The sequence below is a fragment of the Panthera uncia genome, assembly GCF_023721935.1.
Source record: "Panthera uncia isolate 11264 chromosome C1 unlocalized genomic scaffold, Puncia_PCG_1.0 HiC_scaffold_4, whole genome shotgun sequence".
Taxonomy (NCBI): domain Eukaryota; kingdom Metazoa; phylum Chordata; class Mammalia; order Carnivora; family Felidae; genus Panthera; species Panthera uncia.
Window position 1 is genome coordinate 71,325,821 of NW_026057585.1, and position 20,429 is coordinate 71,346,249.

Sequence of the window (20,429 nt, forward strand, 5' to 3'; positions counted from 1 at the left end):
GAAGGGAAGAGGTGAATGCCTGGACTCTGAGGTGTTTCTCTCAGAGAAGAATTTGTTCTCCACGAGTGAGTTACAGGAGCAGCAAGAAATACCTGCTTCAAGGTTGAAAATAGGCGAGGTGGAGGAGTAGACTATGCAGCTTTTCAAATCACGGGACCAATGTGTCGTCCTACTGCGCATGCCTGATAGGCAGCCCGCGCTGCTTGCCATGTGGATTCTTTAACACTCGATGTGGTCTCCCCGTGCCCACAGGTAGAGCGCTCTGATGTCTCACAGCAACATCAGATTGATAGAAATATTCCCGAATGCTTACTCTTGCTTTCTACCCTTGTCTCTTGTGACACACTAGTCTAGTGGGGGTAACAGACGAAGAGGGTTAGGGGGATAGGTGGCTGGGGTCAGAGCTGAGGTCTGAATTTGTTTTGATTATAGCATTTCTGGGGTATGACAGAGTCTATAGTGTGACTGTGTGAGTGGCAAGGAAGTGAGGGCCACAAGATAGAAGGAAGTCCAACAGGGGTATGGAAGGGTCACCTGTAAAGATATGCTCCTTTTTTTCCCTCACTGTTCGGAACATACTGTATCTTTACATAAAACAGACATATAAAGACTCTGCACTGGGCATTTCCAACACAGGCCTTCCTGATTTGTGTACCACCTCTGTCTTGACTGTAAGACATCAAGAGTCTTAAACTATTTCAAGATGGAATTCTGTCCTTCCTACACAGCGGTTCAAAGTTCTCTTGGGGTGTGACGGGAAGGACAGACCTCCTCCAAAATGATGGGGGTTGAGTTGGCCATGTTGGTCTCCTTGGCCAAGTATGACCAATGAGCGTCCTACTTGACCCCATGGTGCTCAGAGGACTCCAGACCATGGGAGACCTGCTGTATTTGCTTATTTGGGGCTGGGGACTGCTTTTCTCCAAGTTGGTCCATCTCCCGTCTTCCATTCTCTTCTGTGAATGGAGGTCGGGGTGGGGGCGGGGCAGGGAAGGGGAGGAAGCGGGGAAAAATAGGGAACAGTAGACCACGTTGGGTAGTGGGCAGGAGGCTGGGTGGGAGCTTAGTCTTAGGGACGAGGGCTGGCTGGCTGGTCAAGGCCCCACTTAGATTGTACTTCAGATGGTGGTGGTCTTGGGGAAAATATCCTTTTCCCTCATCTTAGGTTTAAATCAAGAGACTACCTGACCCTTCACCTTGACCCTGTGAAGAAGTCGGGGATGGGGCTGGTGGCACCTGGCTGGGCTTCCTCAGCCTCAGAACTATGGGAGATGCTGGCACTGCCTATCACCGCGGCCCAAAGGCTCTCATGACTCTTGTTCTCCTGAGCTGGAGGAGGCAGTGCTTTGTTTGTTTGAATAAATTGTACTTCTTAAAACCATGTTAGATTTACAGAAAAATGGAGAGGATAGTACAGAGTTCCCATGTATGCCACACTTAGTTTCTCCCCTACCATTAACATCTTACATTAGTATGATATATTTACCGTAAGTAATGAGCCAATATCGATACATTGTTATTAATTGAAGTCCATAGTTTATTTAGATTTAGTTTAGGCCTTTTTTCTGTTCCAGCATTCCATCCACGATACCACATTACACTTAGTTACCCTGCCTCCTTAGGCTCTTCTTGGTGTGACTGTTTTTCTGGCTTCCTGTTTTTGATGACCTTGATAATTTTGATCAGTACTGGTCAAGCATTTTGCAGGATGTCCCTCCATGGGAATCTGTCTGATGTTTTTCTCCCAAGTTGGCTGGGGTTACAGATTTATCACTGTTGATATTGACTCCGAGCACCTAGCTGAGGTGCTATTTGTCAGGTGGTCCCATTGAATCGTCACTTCTTTTCCCGCCTTTCTGCACTGTCCTCTCCGAAGTCACTATATACAGCCCACACTTAAGGAGGGGGGACTTCTGCTCCTTCTTCTTGAGACTTTACATAAAGTATTCAGAATTCTTCTGAAAGGGAGATATGTCTCTCTTCCCCTCCACTTCTTTGTCTAGGCAATTATTTATTTATTTATTTATTTAATAGTCTGTCCTTTATTTCCCCCAAGTTGTTCCATGACTCACTGAAAAAGCAACGGACATTCTGCTCAGAATCCTTTCCTGAGCTATCCACCCATTCCTCCCCCCACCAAAAACGCTGTCCTGGCCATCTCTACCACTGTCCCAGTGTGGTCTCAGCCCCTCCACTTGACGGGATCTCCCGCACGCTTCATACGCCATCAGATGGACAATACTCCCTTTCCTGTGACCGGAGTTTCTCTCCATTTGTCTGTTTCTTCTGAATGAAGAAAAGCAATAAAGGTGGTTTGATGTCTGATCTTATTTATTTGTTCCTCTTACAACGATCTCATTTTTGACTGGACTCAGACTTTGAGGTAGAAGCTGTCAGAGAAGTCAGCCTCCGTCTCTTGGCAATCTGTCCCTGGCGCTTTTCTTTAGCCTCCTTCATTCTGGCCAAAAGCTTAGCATCTTCTGAGCCTCTTCCTTGTTTTTCTTCGTGCGCTGCTTCTTCAAAGCAATGCGCCAACAAAGTTTGTGTTGGAGGACACGTGGCGTAACAAGACGCTGAATCTTGGGTGCTGTGGTTCGAGGTTTCTTACCTTCTTTGTTTAGGGGCTTTCTCACAACATACTGGCGGACATCATCTTCCTTCGAGAGATTGAAAAGCTTGCGGATTCTGCTAGCTCTCTTGGGCCCCAGGCGATGAGGCACGGTGGTATCAGTGAGTCCAGGAATATCCTTCTCCCCTTTTTTCACGAAGACCAAGTTGAGAACAGTGAGATTGGCATCCACGATGCAACCCCGAGCAGATTTGCGCTTTCTTTCTCCAGTCCTCCGTGGTCGGTAGCAGGAATGCCCCTTACTCAGCAATAGGCGGACACCGCCATGGGTCAAGACACCCTGCTTCATGGGGAAGCCTTGTTTGTCATTGCCACCACTGATTCGGACCACGTAACCCTTCCATTCTTCCCCTACAGCATCAGCAGCAACTTCTATAGCCATTCGTACCACAAAAGTTACGAAGTTTGCGTTCGTGGTCCACTTCAATGAGTTTCTGGCAGCCAGTGGCTGGGAAAGAGATGTTCAGCTTCATTGTGGTCTATGTTTATTTATGTTTGAGAGAGAGCGAGCACAAGCAGGGGAGGGGCAGAGAGAGAGGGAGACAGAAAATCCGAAGCAGTCTCCAGGCTCTGAGCTGTCAGCACAGAGCCCGACGTGGGGCTCGAACTCACAAAACCTGAGATCATGATCTGAGCCCGAGTCAGACGCTTAACCGATTGAGCCACCCGGGTGCCCCTCGTATCAGCCATTTCTGAGGAGCTGTGCTTTCTTTTACTTGAGAATGACTTTAGAAACCAAAAGCTGGGCACCAGGCATGCTCATTGCTCCTGGGATATTGCTGCTAGACCCTCTCAGCCAACAGAGCAAGGAAATCTGTGTGTTTATACCAACTTGTGCATATACACATATCTATAAGTATTTCTATATTTAACGATTTATATTTATATTAAGCTAAACGTGAGTTCATAGGATGTCTCCAACTCAAATCCATTACTACATGGGTCGGGGCAGTGCTTTTTGTCTCAGAACCACCCTCTCCCCTGCCAAACCCAACATTCATCCCTGTTGCTTGATTTGTTAAAAGCATATTTTTCAGAAACGAATCACATCTGATAGTGAGAGATTGTCCATAACGAGAACCAAATGCACTTTATGAGAAAGATAAAAGGTTAACCCATGATTATCGGTGAATTCACCTCAAGTGTCAGATTTGTAAAAAGCCTACTTGAAAGACTTCTCCTGGTAAGAACAGTCAGGAAAACTCTGAAACAGAAGACCAATGAAGGGTGTTCCAGCCCAATCAGAACATGTGGCAGGTTGTATTTTCCCACACTGGCAGCGGTATCTCCTACCCTACGTGTTTTTCTTACAATGTGACCTTGACATTTGCCCTCCTGGGAGGTGGGGTCATGTTTCCTCTTCTTGGCTTTGGAGGGGATGGAGTCATTGGCAGTAAGACAAACACAGAGGATGGGATGCTGCCTGGGTCAGAAAGACTAGACAGCTTCTAGTTCCTGGGAGCACTTGCGCTGTCACTCTGAGCTGCCATGTAAACCTTCCTGCTTCTCTGAAGCCACCATGCTGTGAGGAAGCCCAAAACAGCTTCTGTAGAGGGTCCACGTACAGAAACCTTGAAGTCACCTGATGAGAAAGAGATGGCTGGCCAGCCCCTAGCTGCTCCAGCTCCTCTCCTCCAACACTTTCCTACTTGCAGTTACTGTCTGGTAACCTAACTGTCTGATAAACCATCCAGCTGTGACTTCCCTCAATTCCTGACTTACAGAGACTGGGAGATATAATACAACAATTTTATTTGGAATGACCAAGTTTTGGGGTGGTTTACTTCACAGCAATATTTGCCGGGATGGAAAACATATTACATACAAAAGTAAATTAAAATTAGTAATTAAAATAACGTGGAACTGGGACACAAACAGACCAATGGAAGAGAAAATCCAGAAATCGACCCAAATACATACAGGAACTTAGCATAGATTAAAAAGTGGTATTTCAAATCACTGGGAAAAGTTGGCCTTTCTAATAATGGGTGTTGCAACAAATGGTAGCTGTATGTAAAAAAATGAAGTTGGATCTGCATCATATATCAAGACAAACTCCAAATAGTCTAAGATTTAAATGTTAAAAATCAAGCCCACAAAAGAATTAGAAGAAAATGTGGGTGGATTCCCTTCTGACTTTGGATTGGGCAACCTTTCTAACTAAGCCTCAAAATCCACAGACCTTAAAAGAAAAGATTAATCAAATTTACTGTGTATAAGAAAAACCTGAAAGGCAAAATAAAAAAAAAGGGGGATAAATGTCAAAAATATTTGTAATTCACATTGCACATTAGAAATCAAAAACACATAAAATCCAATAGCTAAATGGGCAAGGACTATAAAAAAAGATAATATGTTAACTCACAATTTCATGATTATGAAAAGTTTATAGAAAATTAAATACAAATGGCCCTTTAAAATATAAAAATGTGCTCAGCCTTACTTGTAAAAAGAATAATTCAAAGTAAAACTCTTCTAAGTACCGTTTTCATCCATCAGTTTGGCAAAAACAGTCTTGACAAGGCTGTGGGGAAGTAGGTATGCTCACATACAATACATGTTGGAATAGCTCCCACGGAGGGCAATTTGGAAATATCTGTCAAAATCCCAAACACGTTGACTCTCCGACTCCCATTCTTGGGATCTAATCCTTACAGCGCTATATGTAACGGCAGAAGATCGGCAAACACCCAAGTGTCAGTCAGCATGGGACTGGGCCGATAGATTTTGAGGAAGCCATATGATGGAATATTCTGTGGCTATAAAAATGGTTGAAGAAACTTTAAGTCTATATGAGGCTCTCCACGACACACTAGTGAAAAAAATAAGACGCCGAACAGCGTGTGCAATATGTTGGCTTTCGCGTACGAGAGGAGAAAATAAGTGTGCATATTCATAGTGCTTGTATTTGCATAAAGAAACTGGAAGGACATCCCAGAAATTCATAAAAGTAAGTACTTGGGGTGAGCAGAATGAGGTAGTTGGGAGCAGGGGGCTGGGAGCAAGCATCATCACCGTCCACCTTTTCCATTTTTCTGATCTCCGACCCACATTGCCTATTTGAGAACAAAGTAAAATTCACGTGACGTAAAGGAATCCAGCTCTTCATATTTATTTCCTCAATTTGAAAAAAAGGCGAAAAGCATTCTACTATACATGAGACAACTCAGGAGCATGAATGTCTGGTTGTGGTATTAAGTACCACATTAGAGGGAGTGCTCAGCTGTAAACCAACCAAAGCATTCTTTTCTTGACTTTTATTTTAGGAAAGTTAAGGGCCCATTTCCTGCGGTCATCCCAAGGAGTTGGGCCCACCATTGTCCAAGTGACCCTCATGTTCAAGAGGGACAGAAAAGCCCAACTCTCCAAGGTCCACCACCTCCCTTAACAGGTCATTCAGACACACTGATTTATGCCCCTTCCATGGTCTTCCATGGTGTTCCACGTGGCTTCTTAACCTGCACTAAGGGTTTTAGATTGCATGTGAGTATTCGCAGAAACATCTGACAGACTCCTTTGAAAACGCCCATGAATTCGACTTCATTTTCTATGTAGACATGTTCCACAGTCTTCTTGCAGAAAAGGTGGTGGGATGGAGACCCATCTGGGTGAGATTGTTATGCAAATTACACACAAAACACTATTCGTGAAATTTAGGGCTGGGTGGGTCGACAGAGGGTAAAGAAGACGAATCCTTCCAAGTTGCCCCTCAAAACTGACATCAAGGCCATTGGAGTAAGTGTCCGATCGGCCTTCTTGTAAGTCACAGAGACTCCTCCCAAGGAAATCTGCCAGACAAGGGTACATCACCTGGTGTCCATGCAATTACTTCTGAAAATACACAGCGTGAGGGTTCCATCTTTGCTTCTTGGATGTAAGTCAGGCTGTTATCTACAAACTGTGTGAAGTCAGTATGTGAAGTTGAATGCCGCTTTGTTTTCTGCACTGATGTTGAAGGAAATGGGTAGTTTCCACCCTGCCCTCCGCTTCGCATTCCTACGTTCTCCTGAAGCATGCCCTTGTGTATTGGCTCCTAGAATATTTTGAAAAGTATTTAAGATATTTCTTTGTTATGTGCTACCCCAAATGCTGCTGTTTTTATATATTCCATAAGTGCTTTATCTCTCTCTCCTCTTTGTCACAATTGCTTTTTGAAGAACCAAGTAAAATGTTGCCTAAGCAACTTATGAAGTTTTCTTTTGGTTGAAAGAAGCAACATGTTCACCCAATTCCTAAGTCCGTCTTTGCCTGAAATCGACTTAACCAATAAATCAGTCTCCATGTTGATAAGCAAAGAAAAAAAAAAGTAATTCTTTTCAGATTTTTTTTTAGGTCATTCGGTGGAAACAACAGTAACTTCACTTAACTTCAGCAGCAACTGAAGCAGTGTTGTCAATTCAAAAACAGGTTTTGCTGTTCTTCCAGGAAATAACTGTATTTGGGAGGAAGTTTGTCAGCAAATGCTTCTGGAATGTCAGGCTGAGGCTGTGTTCCTGGAGTTAGCGAGTGTGTGTGTGTTTTCACTCTGGGCTGAAAAGATGTGCCAGGTGTTTGTGACAAGCTGTGATGAGGACTGTCCATTGTATTCTTTCTCCTTGTTGGAGAAAGAAAGCTTCTGAGAACAAGCCCTTATTTAAAGGAAGCCCCAGTTAATCCAACAAGGCTTTGAATGAAGTCCCTTTCATGCAAACTGCTTCACGAAGGCCATTGGCCCCCACCCCTAACCCGAGAAACCCTATGAGGCCAGAAGCCGGAATCAACACCCCACAGAGGGTTCAGACAGTTCAAAGCTCAGGACTTACTTAAAATGTAACAGACGTTCACTGACCTTGGTCAGAATGAAAACGGCCCAGTAACACAAGCAGCAGCCTTCTGTGGAACACCGACAGACCTCCATCACCATGACTAACAGTTATTAAACATTTACAGGTGCTGGTGAAAGTGCTGACGCCTTCTCAGGGGCTCTCTGCCTTTGCGGTAGGTTTCCTGATTGTTATCCCCATTTTTCCCGCGAGGAAATGGATGCTCCTTCACATTAGCCAGAGAGCTTAACTCTGTACCAGGCCTGCTGGACTGTCCTACTAGAGAGCAGGCAGGTTGAAGTCCCCAGCAGCATTCGCCGGGGGGCTGCTCCCGAGGGCCCGTGTCGCCCCCAAACTCCTAAAAACTATGTAAGAAAAGCCAACCCTTGTGTACCCTGAAAGGATTCGGGGTTTTACTCTGGAAAAATGAATTCAGGGCTGTGCTGGGTTATGATCAAGAGGGGGCCCGACAGAGATGGGTGGGCACGACTTCTCAGGGTGTCTGGCCTTGAGGGTACACAGGACCTGGTTTCACCCTCCTCGCCCTGAAACCCTAGCACCAAGAGCACAAAACACAAAAGACTGTTGTCCTTCTGCCTCAAACAATAGCACGCCTCCTTAGATTACAAAGCACGTTTTATGAGAGAAAGCTGCCACCAGGGGCCACAGCCACGCATCCCACAGAATCCACAGCCTGGGCGAGTGATGGGGCTGCTTCCCGCTTGTTCGATCTCATTTCGAATATTGTTTGAGGATAAGAGGTAATGACGGCACAAGGCCATTAGCTCGCATGATTCATTGGTGGTGACACAGGGGTGTCAAGGAAACTTCTGAAGGCAGGGCCCCGACTCCCACCCTTTTCTTGACACACTTTCCCCCTGAAGGCCCGTCGGTGCTTTGCCAGCTCCATCCTGAGGAAGGGACGCTGGTACAGCAACATGGGGCAACATGGGGCGACACGCCTCCTTTCAGCCTTAAGTGGCACCTGCCACCAGAGGATTTCCACACGGGACTGCCCCAATACTCCGGGGTGTCTCAGGAGGGCTCCAGCTTTCCTCCCTCCCCCTTTCTTACCAGAGCCCCATGAGAAAGTGGGACTGTGGGAGAGATGATTGCTCCCCCCTACTGCCTGGGGAGGCGGGGCTGGGAGGGGACAGCAAGATGGGGCCACTCTGTACAGCTGGTCTGCCACCTCTCGTCACATGTCATCCCTGGCGGGGGTGTCCCCTGCTGAGTTCTGTCCTCCTGGACCCGGTTATTCCAGGGATAACGGATCACGGGGGGTGGGGGTGGGGGCTGCAGACTGCTACCTCCTTACACTGGGCACGTATGATCTCTAATTATATATCAAATGAGGCAAGATGGGGCTGGCGACTTGGGAAGAAGAAGATGTTGGATTGATGTGGCAACCATCCGAGGTAATTATACTGGAGTTCCAGGGTGGTGTGGTTGGGGCTATAAGAAGCTTGGTAAAGCTCTCCCTCAGGGTTTCGTGGAATACTGTGGCCCTGGACAGGCTTGTCCGCCTTGAGGAAGTGAGGCAACTTTGGAAGGTCCCATCCACCTCCAGTGTTTCCCTGGTCTCAGCTCTGGATCTGGAAAGTTCTGCTGGGATATAGCCTTTGAGCTTACTTGAGTGAAGTGTGACTTCTTGATGATGGCCAGGTCAGAGGATTTGTTCCACCGAGCTTTGCTTTAAGCCCATTCCCCACTTGAGACTTGGGACGACTTCAGGGATGCTCTGAACGCTGGGCCATGTCCAGGAGGTCAGCCTCAGGAAAGGTGGAGGTTGAATGGAGGGTGGCCCTAAGGAGGTGCTGACTCCACCTCCAGGGGCTTGCAAGAAGAAGGGGTCCTCGGCCTATTTAAAGGGGCCATCTGTTCACAATAGAACAGGTTCCTGCATACAGAGGGCGAAGGGTTAACACCAATTCTTAACCTGGAAAGGCCCGGTGAGCCCCCCAGGAATTCCAACTATTCATCCATCTGACAAGTTTTTGTTTTCTTTTCTTTTTTTAAGTCGGCTTCTCAAGGCTGGGCTCCAACCCTGAGATCCAGACGTGAGCTGAGATCAAGAGTCAGACGCTTAGCAGACGGAGCCATCCAGGTGCCCTCTGCCAAGCTTTTATGGAACATCTACTACATGCAGACCTGTAAGCACATTTGTGACTGCGAGCACTTTCCTGCTCTCATCAGCTTCTTGAAGAGGGACCGCAACTACCCCAAGGCGAAGACCCCTGGGTCTGCCCCAGGGAGGGGCTCGGTCAGATGGACAAGGGAGTGGGTTCAGGTGGGGAGCAGGACACCTTATTCTTTGCTTGCTCAGCATCTGTTCCCTGTTCTATCAGCAGCACCCTCAGTTTCCTTTGGGAGACACAATCACATCTTTGAAATGATGGTTGTCTGTCACTACAAATGACCCCTTGATGGTAAGTTGTACTCACAGGAACAGAGGGATCTAGTTGGGGTATAACTGGAAAGGTGCTGGACTTAGAGCCCGAAGACCTGGGTTCGAATCCTGTCTCTTCCATTTACTAATAGAGCTATTAGCATGTTATTATAGACCTCTGTCTAGCAGGTTGAGTTAACATGCTTCAGGGAACAGTGAAACCACCAGTGGTCTGTGTCCGCCCCCCCCTCCGCCCCCCCCCGCCGAGGATCACTCCACGTTTCACGTCCTAGGGTGTATCTGATTTAAGACCAGCATCCGCTGGGCAGCCCTCACTCCATGTGCCACATGCTGGCCGCATCCTATTTTTTCAACCCACTCTCTCTGGCACAGCAGCGATTGTTCCTAAAATCCATCTGTCCTCCCACTTTTCCAGGGCTCCTCACACCTCCCGTGCCTGGTCCTCGCTTCCCTCTTTACCCTGCCCGGAGTGCACGGGCCATCATGGCAACCACTCCCTTGCCTACGGCTCGGCTCCCTTGCCCCTCTCTGACTTTATCAGTTTTGCCAGGCAAATCCCCAATCCTGGCCGGACCAATTCTCTGTCCTGAGCCCCAGGATGACGAAATAACACCTTCTCAAACCCCAGAACCAGCACCGCCACCCGCGCTCTTCACTCTGAGCTGATGACATTGCTTCCTGTTTCTCTGGAAAAACAGAAGCCATCAGAAGGAAACTCCCTAAGGCTCCCATCATTTCACCAGTACACTTCACTTCGTCACAGAGACTCTCCCTGCTCCTGTCCAACCCCAACCCTCCACCTGTACACTTGACCCCACACCCTTTGATGCCTTAAGGACTCTCACTCCCATTGTCCCTTCTCTCTGTGTCATCAATTTCCTCTCTCTCCTGGATTATTCCTATCAGCATACACATATGGTCTAAAAGCCCCTAGCCTTAAAAAAAAAAAAGTCCTCCCTGGATCCCACACCTTTCTCCAGAATCTGCCCCACTTCTCTGCTCCTTTTATAGCAAGATTCCTTGAAGGAGTTGTCTTGTCTTCGTCTGCTCCCACACTCATGCATCGCTCATACATCACACATCATGCCCAGCTGGGCATTTGTCCCCACCATGCTGTGAAATTGCTCTTGTCAAGGTGGCCAGTGACTGCCACATGACCAATTTCAAAGTCAGTTCTCAGTCCATAGATTAACTGGCCTATCATCAGCATCTGCCGTAGCCAACCAAGCTCCTGCCCTTGAAATGCTTTCTTCTCCCGTTTCCCAGGACCCCCCCCACCCCCCATGTCTGCCTCCTACCATGCTGGCCACTCCTATCCTCCTTCCTTGCTTCTGCTCCCCTCTTTGACCTCTGTTCCCTGCATGCTCCAAGGCTCAGCCCTTGGCCCTCTTCTCTTTCCACACTTCCCTTTGGGGATCTCATCTGGACGACTGACTTTAAAAATCATCCACATTTTGCTGGTTCTGAAATATGTATGTCCAGACCTTACCTTCCTGCTGAGTTCAGGCTAGTTTGTGGTACCGCCCACCTAGGACACGACCTGGATGTGTCATGGGCATCTCGCAACAAACACGTCCACCACTGAGGTCCTGACCGCCCTCCCAAACCTGCTCCTTCCAGAGTCTCCTCATTTCAGTCGATGACAACTCCATCCTCCTACTAGTTGCTCAGGTCAAAACTTTGGAGTGATTCCTCATTCCTTTTTTTTTCCCCCTCAAACCTCACATCCAGTCAGAAAAATCATGTCAACTTCAGAATATGTCTAGAGTCTGAGCATTTCTCATTTCTTTTATTTAAAAAATTATTTTAATGTTTGTGTGTGTACGTGTGTGTGTGTGTGTGTGTGAGAGAGAGAGAGAGAGAGAGAGAGAGAATGAATGGGGGAGAGGCAGAGAGAGAAGAGGGAGACACAGAACCCGAAGCAGGCTCCAGGCTCTGAGCTGTCAATAGAGAGCAGGAGGCGGGGCTCAAACCTATGAACCTCGAGACCATCACCTGAGCTGAAGTCAGATGCTTAACCGACTGAGCCACCCAGGAGACCCTCCCCGTTTCTACCCGACTACTCTGATGCCACATTGCCTCTCTCCTGGATGATAGAAATAACCTCCCAGCTGGTCTCCCTGCTGCTACCCTGCCCTCCTCTAGTCCCTCCTTCACATAGAGTGAAAGAAGTCAGCCCCTCTCACCCAGGGAGGGAAGGATGGGGCCCCATGTGAGCTGGCCCCACACGCCCCTCATGCAGCTCCTTCTGTCCCTCCCCACTGACTGCACTCCCTCCAGCTGGCCTCTGTTCTGTTGCTTGAATAAGCCAGCCAGGCTCCCACCTCTTGGGCTTTGTTCTGGCTCTTCCCTCTTTCTGGAATGCTCTTCCCCCAGATATTGGCATGATTGCCATCTCACTCTTAGATCTCAGCTCGAACATTCCCTCTTCAGTGAGTCTCCTCTTTTCCTGACTGTCTACTGTGCAGTAGCAGTCACCTCTACAGCTCCCTATCACATGAAGCTATTTGACTTTTTTTGTTTTAATGTTTATTTATTTTTGAGACAGAGAGACAGAGTGCGAGCAGGGGAGGGGCCGAGAGAGAGGGAGACACAGAATCTGAAACAGGCTCCAGGCTCTGAGCTGTCGGCACAGAGCCTGACACCGGGCTTGAACCCACGAACTGTGAGATCGTGACCCGAGCCGAAGTCGGACGCTTAACTGACTGAGCCACTCAGGTGCCCCTAAGCTATTTTACTTTTCATAGCACTCACCACTATCTGAATTAATTTATTTATTTACGTGGGTATTGTCTGTCTTCCCAACCAGAATGAAAGCTGAATGGTGGTGGGAACTTCGTCCTCAGTGCTAGCACTGAGCCTACCACATGGTCGCCAGGGATGCCATGGAAGGTTGTAAAGGTTGTTCACTGCATCAGAGCTCCTGGCTGGGGAGCGGGCGCTGACATCTGGCCTGTTCTCTGCTCTCCATGCACTGGGGGCATCCAGCAAGTTGCCTTCTGCTATTTTGCAATGTGTGCTGTATGGGCTGGTTGTGGCTCTGTGATGGGTGTTCAATAAATATTCATTGAATACATGACTGATGGATGTGCAGACGCTGTCTCCTTCTGTAGGGCTTCACGCAAATTACCTTCTCAGAGCCTTATTTTCATCATCTGTTAAAGGGATAATTAACATCTATCTCATAGTACAGCTATGAGGTTTAAATGAAATAGTTTATTAAAAATCTGACACAAATGGGATTTGTGGGAATACCCAGAACAGGCAAATCCACAGAGACAGAAAACAGATTAGTGGTTGCTGCAGGCTTGTGGGATGGGAAAATGAGAAGTGACTACTTAATGGGGTGCCATTCTGGTGTGATGAGAGTGTTTTACAACTAGATAGCTGTGCTTCCGCAACATTCTGAATGTACTAAATGCCACTGAAGTGTGCCCTGAAAATGACTAAAACGGTGAATGCTTTTCATGGGAATTGGGTTATGTTACACGAATACCTCAATTTAAAAAAGAACCAAGGGCGGGGCGCCTGGGTGGCTCAGTCAGTCGAGTGACCGACTTCAGCTCAGGCCATGATCTCACAGTTTGTGAGTTTGAGGCCCGAGTTGGGACTCTGTGTTGACAGCTCAGAGCCTGGAGCCTGTTTCAGATTCTGTGTCTCCCTCTCTCTCTGCTCCTCCCCTGCTGGTGCTCTGTCGATCTCTCTCTCTCAAAAATAAATAAACATTAAAATAAATAAATAAAAAAGAACCAGCACTGGGACTGGTCGGTCCCAGGTGGGGACTGGTAGGTGTTCAATGATTATCTTTTGGATCCTAGGATTTCCTGGATTCAAAAATCGAAGCAAGAGCCCAAACCTTCCTTGGCCCCTCACTGCCCCATCCGGGGTAATAATCACTTTCCTCTCATTCATTCATTTGAGAAGCATTTATTACTGCCCTTTTAGACATTGGGGATGTGGAGAGGAACAGGACAGACACAGACCGACCCCGTATTTACTGGTTCCTAGGGAGGTTGAGGGCACGGTGGGTCCTAGGAATAGAGAACAGTTCGGACTGGAGCTGGGTACGGAACAGACAAGGCGGGAGAGTTCGGAAGGGGCCAAGGGCAGTAGGACTTCAACTCCGTGCTAAGATATTCAAGGTCAGGCATGAACTGACCTTCACCCTCCAGGCTCCGTTCTACCATGCTGCACTTGCAAACCCCTGACTGTAGCCCTTGCTCTGGCTGTGCCCTGTGGGTCCCTGTGAATTCTTGTGCCTGCATGGTTTAACTCGTCCTCGTAACACTTTCTCCTTTAAATATTTACTGAGAACTGCCCTGTGCCAGGTGCAGGGAACCCAGAGATGTCAAAACCTGGCTCCACTTTCACTCCACCAAAAGAAGAGGCAGCACAGGGGGTGCTCAGGACAAGAAGGTGGGGCCTGCAGGGGGGAGGCGGTGCTAGTCTGGGAGGACTGGGAGCTCACGGAAGGTGACTCTTGAGCTGGGTTTATTTATTTATTTATTTTTATTTTTAATTTTTATAAGTGTTTATTTTTGAGAGAGAGAGAGAGAGGCAGAACACGAGCTGGGGAGGGGCAGAGAGAGAAGGAGGCACAGAATCTGAAGCAGGCTCCCAGCTGTCAGCGCAGAGCCCCCACGTGGGGCGGGGGGCGCTGGAACCCACAGAACAATGAGATCACGACCTGAGCTGAAGTCCAACACTTAACCGACTGAGCCACCCAGGCGCCCCATTGAGCTCGGTCTTAAATGACAAGGAGGCACTGGGCCTGGGGAGGAGGAGTAAAAAGGGAGAGGTTCAGAGAGCCTCTCTGAAGAGCCTCTGAAGAGAGGCTCTCTGAACTCCCAGTATCCTCTGATCCAGATGAAGGCTGGACGGCTCCATCCCGGTAAACACTCTCGCACACAATAACTCCCCAGGGGCACAGATACACTCCCCATTTACCTCCACACCCCTCTATCCGCCCCCCTCTCTCCATCCTCCCCTCAACTCCTGCACAGGCTCACACACATTTTTGCAGGCAACTTTGAGCGTCCTTGGTCCCCGCGGCTTTGCCAGGGAAGAATTCCCACCTCCTCCCCTCCACTTCCGGCCCACAGCCTTCCCAGGCCTGCAAATCTTCCTTTTCCAACTCTGGACTTTGTACCCGTCACGGGAAATTCACTAGCTTATCAGGGCCGTCAGCCTGGGCAGTTGCCTGCTGAGGTGTCTGCCCGCCCGTTCTAGGGCCCGCAGGACCCCTCTCTGGATCCCAGCTGCACCAACACCCCTCCCCTCCCCCCACTTTCTGAACCCGGCGCTGGGGGTGCGGGTGGGGCGTGCGCCAGAAGGTTCACTGCAAAAGCTTGGGGTGAAGTGTAATTAGTCGTCCTGATTGGAGGCGTTGCCTGCAGCCCAGCCCTCCGCCCTCCCTGCGGATTCAGCCCCGCCTGCCGGCTGCGTCCCCAGGTGAGTCAGGTGGTGGTGGCTTTGGCCCACCCACCTGTTCTGGTTCTGCCCGCCCCAGCCGGAAGCTTCATCCAAGGACTGTGCACAGTTCCTACAGGTGGGGAGCAGAAGGGGAAGACCTTGCGGGGGCCTGGGAGGGGGATCCCACAGATTCCTGAGGGCTCCTGGGAGCAGAAAAGGAACCACAAAATCAGAGTGGGGTGTGTGTATCTGTGAGATCAGAGGGTGTGTGTTTGTCGGTGTAAGAGACGTGGGGGTAGGGTGACAGCCCGTGTCCTTGGGAAGAATTCACAGGGACAGAGCAGGCAGGAGAAGGATTAGGGTTAAACCTTACAGACCTCGAAGTGAATACAATTCACTTCCAGTTAACAAAATCTTATTTTGGGGGGATCCAGTGCCTAGCGTGGGGCCCAGAGTAGGCATCCAATGAGTGAACGAGTGCTTTAGCTCTCCTTTCTTTACAAAAAACCCCAAAAAGTTTATTTATTTATTTTGAGGGTGGGGGAGGAGGAGAGAGAGGGGGGAGAGAGAGGGAGAAAGAGAATCCCAAGCAGCCTCTGCACTGTCAACGCGGAGCTTGTTGAGAGATTATGACCTGAACTGAAATCAAGAGTTGGATGTTTAGCCGACGGAGTTACCCAGGCGGCCTTAGCTCTCCTAATACCCGCTTCACTCTCCAGCTCGCCCATACTCACCTCTCACCCAGACTGAGCTGCTGAGCACCAAGCTGTCTGCCAGAGCCCGGGCACATTTTAATCGGCTCGGTCCTTGCCCCCAGGCAGCTGCCCATCCAGTAACTGGCCAATCCTGATGGGTGGTTGACTGGGTAGGCCAGTGAAGGGGTCATCTGAGGGGTCAAGGGACAATCTCATAGGCAGGCGTGGTTTGATTTGGCCTTGGGGGATGGGGAACTCAAAATACCGAGGAGGGGTGTCTGGGAAACAAGAGAGTGGGTGAGGTGGGAGGTGTGTGTGGGTGGAGCATGGTGGGGGGGGTGGGGACTGTGGAGAAGACAAGATCGGCTGCAGGGCCATGTGCTAGATTGTGGAGCCTTGAAGAACATGCCGAAGAATCTGCGTATAGCCCCGAGGGCCTGGGGAGCTCTGGAAGGATTTTTAAGCGGGAGAGTGATGGGATCAGATTTGGGCTTTAGGTCCACCACTCTGGGGAGTGGACTAGAGGTGGGGAAAGACGGGATGGGGGGGGGCATTGTAAGAGTGAAGGTACAAGATGAAGGTGGCTTGGACTGGGGCAGTGGCTGGGTGCAGAGGAGGGACAGAGTCATTCCGGAGATACTTAGTTCCAGGAAGAACGGATGGGGCTTGGTGACAGGTTGGAGGTGAGGAGGGAGGGTATCATTAAGATATCAGCATTAACGAATATATGGCAGATACTCCCCTAAACCAGATGCTTCTCTCCTAGGTGCTTTCCTAGCCTGGATCCTCCTCCCCAGGTACTCCTCTGATTGAGGTGGTCCACCTGCAATAATCTCCGGTCCTAGCTGTTCCTCTGACAGGTACTTCCCCAGGTACTCCTCAGATTCGGGTGTTGCTCCTCCAGACATTCCTCTGACTCAGCTGCTCCTCCTACAGGTATTCCCATGCCTAGATGGTCTTCTTCCAGATACTCCCTTAATTCAGGTTCTCCTCCCTAGCCCTAGTGGTTCTTACCTAGGTAATTTCCTGATCCAGATGATCTGCATTTGGCTACTTGCTGAAACTGCTTCCCTCTGGGCAGAGGTGGATGGACAAGGGATGTGTCTGAAGAGCTGAGGGTCAAGGTGGGGTGGCAGGGGCTCCTGCCTGAGGAGGAGAGGGTCCCCCTGCCTGGGTAGGGACAGGCACCGTCCTCCACGTGTGGTCTCTACTTTTGTTCATTAGTTCTCAGCCATTGCTGTTGTCTGACCCCTGGGAGCCAGAACTGCCTCTGTCCCATCTTCCCAACCTCAGCCTATCAGGCAGTGTAGCAGATTGGGCTCTGGGCCCCGGTGTCAGAGACCTGGGTTCAAGTCCCGGGACTTTTGTCCGAGTTGGTTCACCCCTCTGGGCCTCCGAGTCCTCATCTACAGAGAGAGGATAATGTTTATACCCACCTTACAGTGTTCTGTGAGGACATCCCGCCCGGTGCCTGAATCATACGTAGTGCTTAGCAAGTTCCAGCATTGATTTATTTGTTTCAGCTGCTTTCTGAGCTGGACCCTACAGTCTTCCCTTACAAATAGCCAATTTCCAGGTACTCAGCTTCTCTTTCGTGCACAATCGGTTATGGTTAATTGTCCAGTGCCCAGAGTTGGTGCAGCGCCCTAACATGGCTGTGAGTCTGCCCTGGAATGTGTACCTGTGGCCTCCCACGACACCCGCACGTGGTGTATATGTTCTAGGACTCTGTGCTCCAGGGCTGCCTGGCATCTGGGGGGTCTCCTTGGAGCTACGGCTCTTCTGGCAGAAGCTGAGGCTCACCGGTGTCTCCAGGCCCCTTCATGAGTGAGGCAAACCAAAGTGAGTGAATGGGAAGGGGGCTGGGGAGGGGGTTGGGAGAAGAACCCTGTCCCCACACCTTTCGGTCTCCCCAGGGAACCCATCTGGGGCCCCATGCATAATGCTGTCCCTTTCTCTGCAGCCACTGTGGGGCCCTCAGAGCTCTCCACAGCATCAGCCATCTCCCCTGGGCTGGGCACTGGGGCCCGGGCATGGCCTGTGCTGGTGGGCGTCGTGCTGGGGGCTGTGGTCCTCTCTCTCCTCATCGCGCTTGCTGCCAAGTGCCACCTCTGCCGCAAATACCGTGCCAGCTACCAGCACCGCCCGCTGCCCGGGACCGGGAAGGGTGTCTGTCCGGAGGTGGGTGAAGAAGATGACGATGGCTTCATCGAGGACAATTACATTCAGCCTGGGGCCGGCGGGCTGGGGACAGAGGGCAGCAGGGACCACTTTTCCTTCTGAGCCCCCATCTTTGGTCACCCCCCACCCATACCTGACAGCTGAAGGACAGTGGATACCACAAGGGGACCGTGAGCCTCAGGGACGGAGGTGTCTAGGGCGTAAGGGCTCACCAGGGGTAGAGCAGTCCTCCCTTCCCTGACACTGCTGCTGCTCGGGTGACAAACTTTCTCTTGCTCAATCACCCTCGATGACTCCCTGCTGTACTCAGGACAGCTACCAAGGGCCGGGCTAGGGAAATAAGGCCTCTGTCAGCCTCTTGGTTCCCTTTCTTGCCTTTCCCGACACCACTCCCTACTAAACGAATTATTTGTTTTTCCTTCTCTCCTACATGGTGTTTCTCCATGCACTTTTTGGTCACACTCTCTCCCCGGCCTATACTGCCCTTCTGTTCTTGCCAATCCTCCATGACTGTGATGAAAGTCCCTGGTCCATCGACTCCCTGTAGCCCGTCTACCTGCTAGCATTTCAAATGAGCCCGATGAGAACATTTTAGCAGGTGCCAAGCAGTGTGCCAACTTTCTTGTTGAAAATTTTCCCTATCAATAAAGTGAGTCATCTAAACGGTTACAGTATATTACACTTTCCACGGGTATTAATAAATCTATTTTCATTTTAAACAAAAGTAAAAAGGAGTCCCTGCTTCTCAGTTTTCCTGAGTTGGAACCTGTGCATAAAAGCATTCCTTCTCATAGCTGGATAGAACTGCTCGGATGTCCCCTCCTCCGGGGGACGCCTTTTGTGAGCCTCTCCGTCTCATAACACCCTGTGAGTTTCTCTACTATTCTCTTGTCATGGTTTATTTTATTTTATTTTATTATTTTATTTTTTTTTTATCCTTTTTATTTATTATTCTTTTTGCCACGGTTTATTTTAATCTGTATTGCAATTTGCACCTACCCCTTACCGTGCCCGTCCCCACAGTTAGACAGTGAACTCTCTGAAGACACAGGCTGTGCCTCATTCTGTGTTCTCATTCTTGCGCATGGCAAGAATGCTAAGTAAGTTTTGGTCAAGTTTGTTTAATTACTGCAGGCTGAGGAATGAGTAGATGAAAGGTGAGGGAGTGAGGCGACCGTGGAAGACTTTGTCAAGAATTGATGAAGAGGAGGAGGGCCGGGTCATCCTTGCTGTTGGGGAGATTGGGACAAGGGAGGCAGCTTTGTGTTTTTTTGTTTTCTTTGTGTGTGATTCAACAGTTCCATACATTAGTCAGTGCTCACGTACTGATACTTGTATCCTAATCCCCGTCCCCTCTTTCACACACTCCCCACCCACCTCCCCTCTGGCAACCATCTGTTCTCCGTAGTTAAAAGTCTGTTTCTGGGTTTCCTTTTTTGCCCCTTTGTTCATTTTTCTCTTAAATTCCACATATGAGTGAAAGCACATGCTATCTGTCTTTCTGTGACTGACGTATGTCACTTGGCATTATACTCTCTACCTCCATCCATGTCATTGCAGATGGCAGTATTTCATTCTTTTTGATGGCTGAGTAATATTCCCTTGTGTGTATATATACCATCTTCTTATCTATTCATCTATTGATGGACACTTGGGCTGCTTCCATAATTTGGCTACTGTACATAATGCTGCAATAAACATAGCGATGCACACCTTCTTTCAGATTCTTTGGGTAAATAGTCAGGAGTGGAATTACTGGACCATAGGGTAATTCTATTTTTAACTTTTTGAGGAATCTCCATAGTGGCTGCACCATATCACGTTCCTGCCAACAGTGCACAAGTGTTCCTTTTTCTCCATATCCTTGCCAACACTTGCTTCTTGCGTTTTTTATTTTGTTATTTTATTTTATATTTTTTAATGTTTATTCCTTCTTTGAGAGAGAGAGTGAGAGAGAGCACGAGTGGGGGAGAGGCAGAGAGAGAGGGAGACACAGAATCTGAAGCAGGCTCCAGGGTCTGAGCCGTCAGCACAGAGCCCCACACGGGGCTCGAACTCACGGACCACGAGATCACAACCTGAGCCAAAGTCGGACACTTAACTGATTGAGTCACCCAGGAGCCCTGATTTTATTTTTTAATTTTTAAAATTTATTTTGAGAGAGAGAGAGGCAGAGGATCTGAAGCAGGCTCTGCGCTGACAACAGCGAGCCCAATGTGGGGCTCAAACTCACGAACTGTGAGATCATGAGCTGAAGTCGGACACTTAACCAACTGAGCCATCCAGATGTCCCTGTGTTT

At 49.1% G+C, this 20,429-nt stretch overlaps 1 protein-coding gene and 1 pseudogene across 1 annotated transcript; one reads left to right on the top strand and one right to left on the bottom strand.

The window, feature by feature from the left end:
• Positions 1-2,284: 2,284 nt before the first annotated feature.
• On the bottom strand, positions 2,285-3,102 carry LOC125912683 (40S ribosomal protein S6-like; annotated as a pseudogene).
• Positions 3,103-17,223: 14,121 nt separating this feature from the next.
• Positions 17,224-18,976, top strand: CC1H1orf210 (chromosome C1 C1orf210 homolog). The gene is made up of 2 exons (XM_049617336.1): positions 17,224-17,790; positions 17,912-18,976. The coding sequence occupies exons 1-2, from the start codon at positions 17,772-17,774 to the stop codon at positions 18,229-18,231; spliced, it is 339 nt and encodes a 112-aa protein (XP_049473293.1). The 5' UTR covers positions 17,224-17,771; the 3' UTR covers positions 18,232-18,976.
• The last annotated feature ends 1,453 nt before the right edge of the window (positions 18,977-20,429 follow it).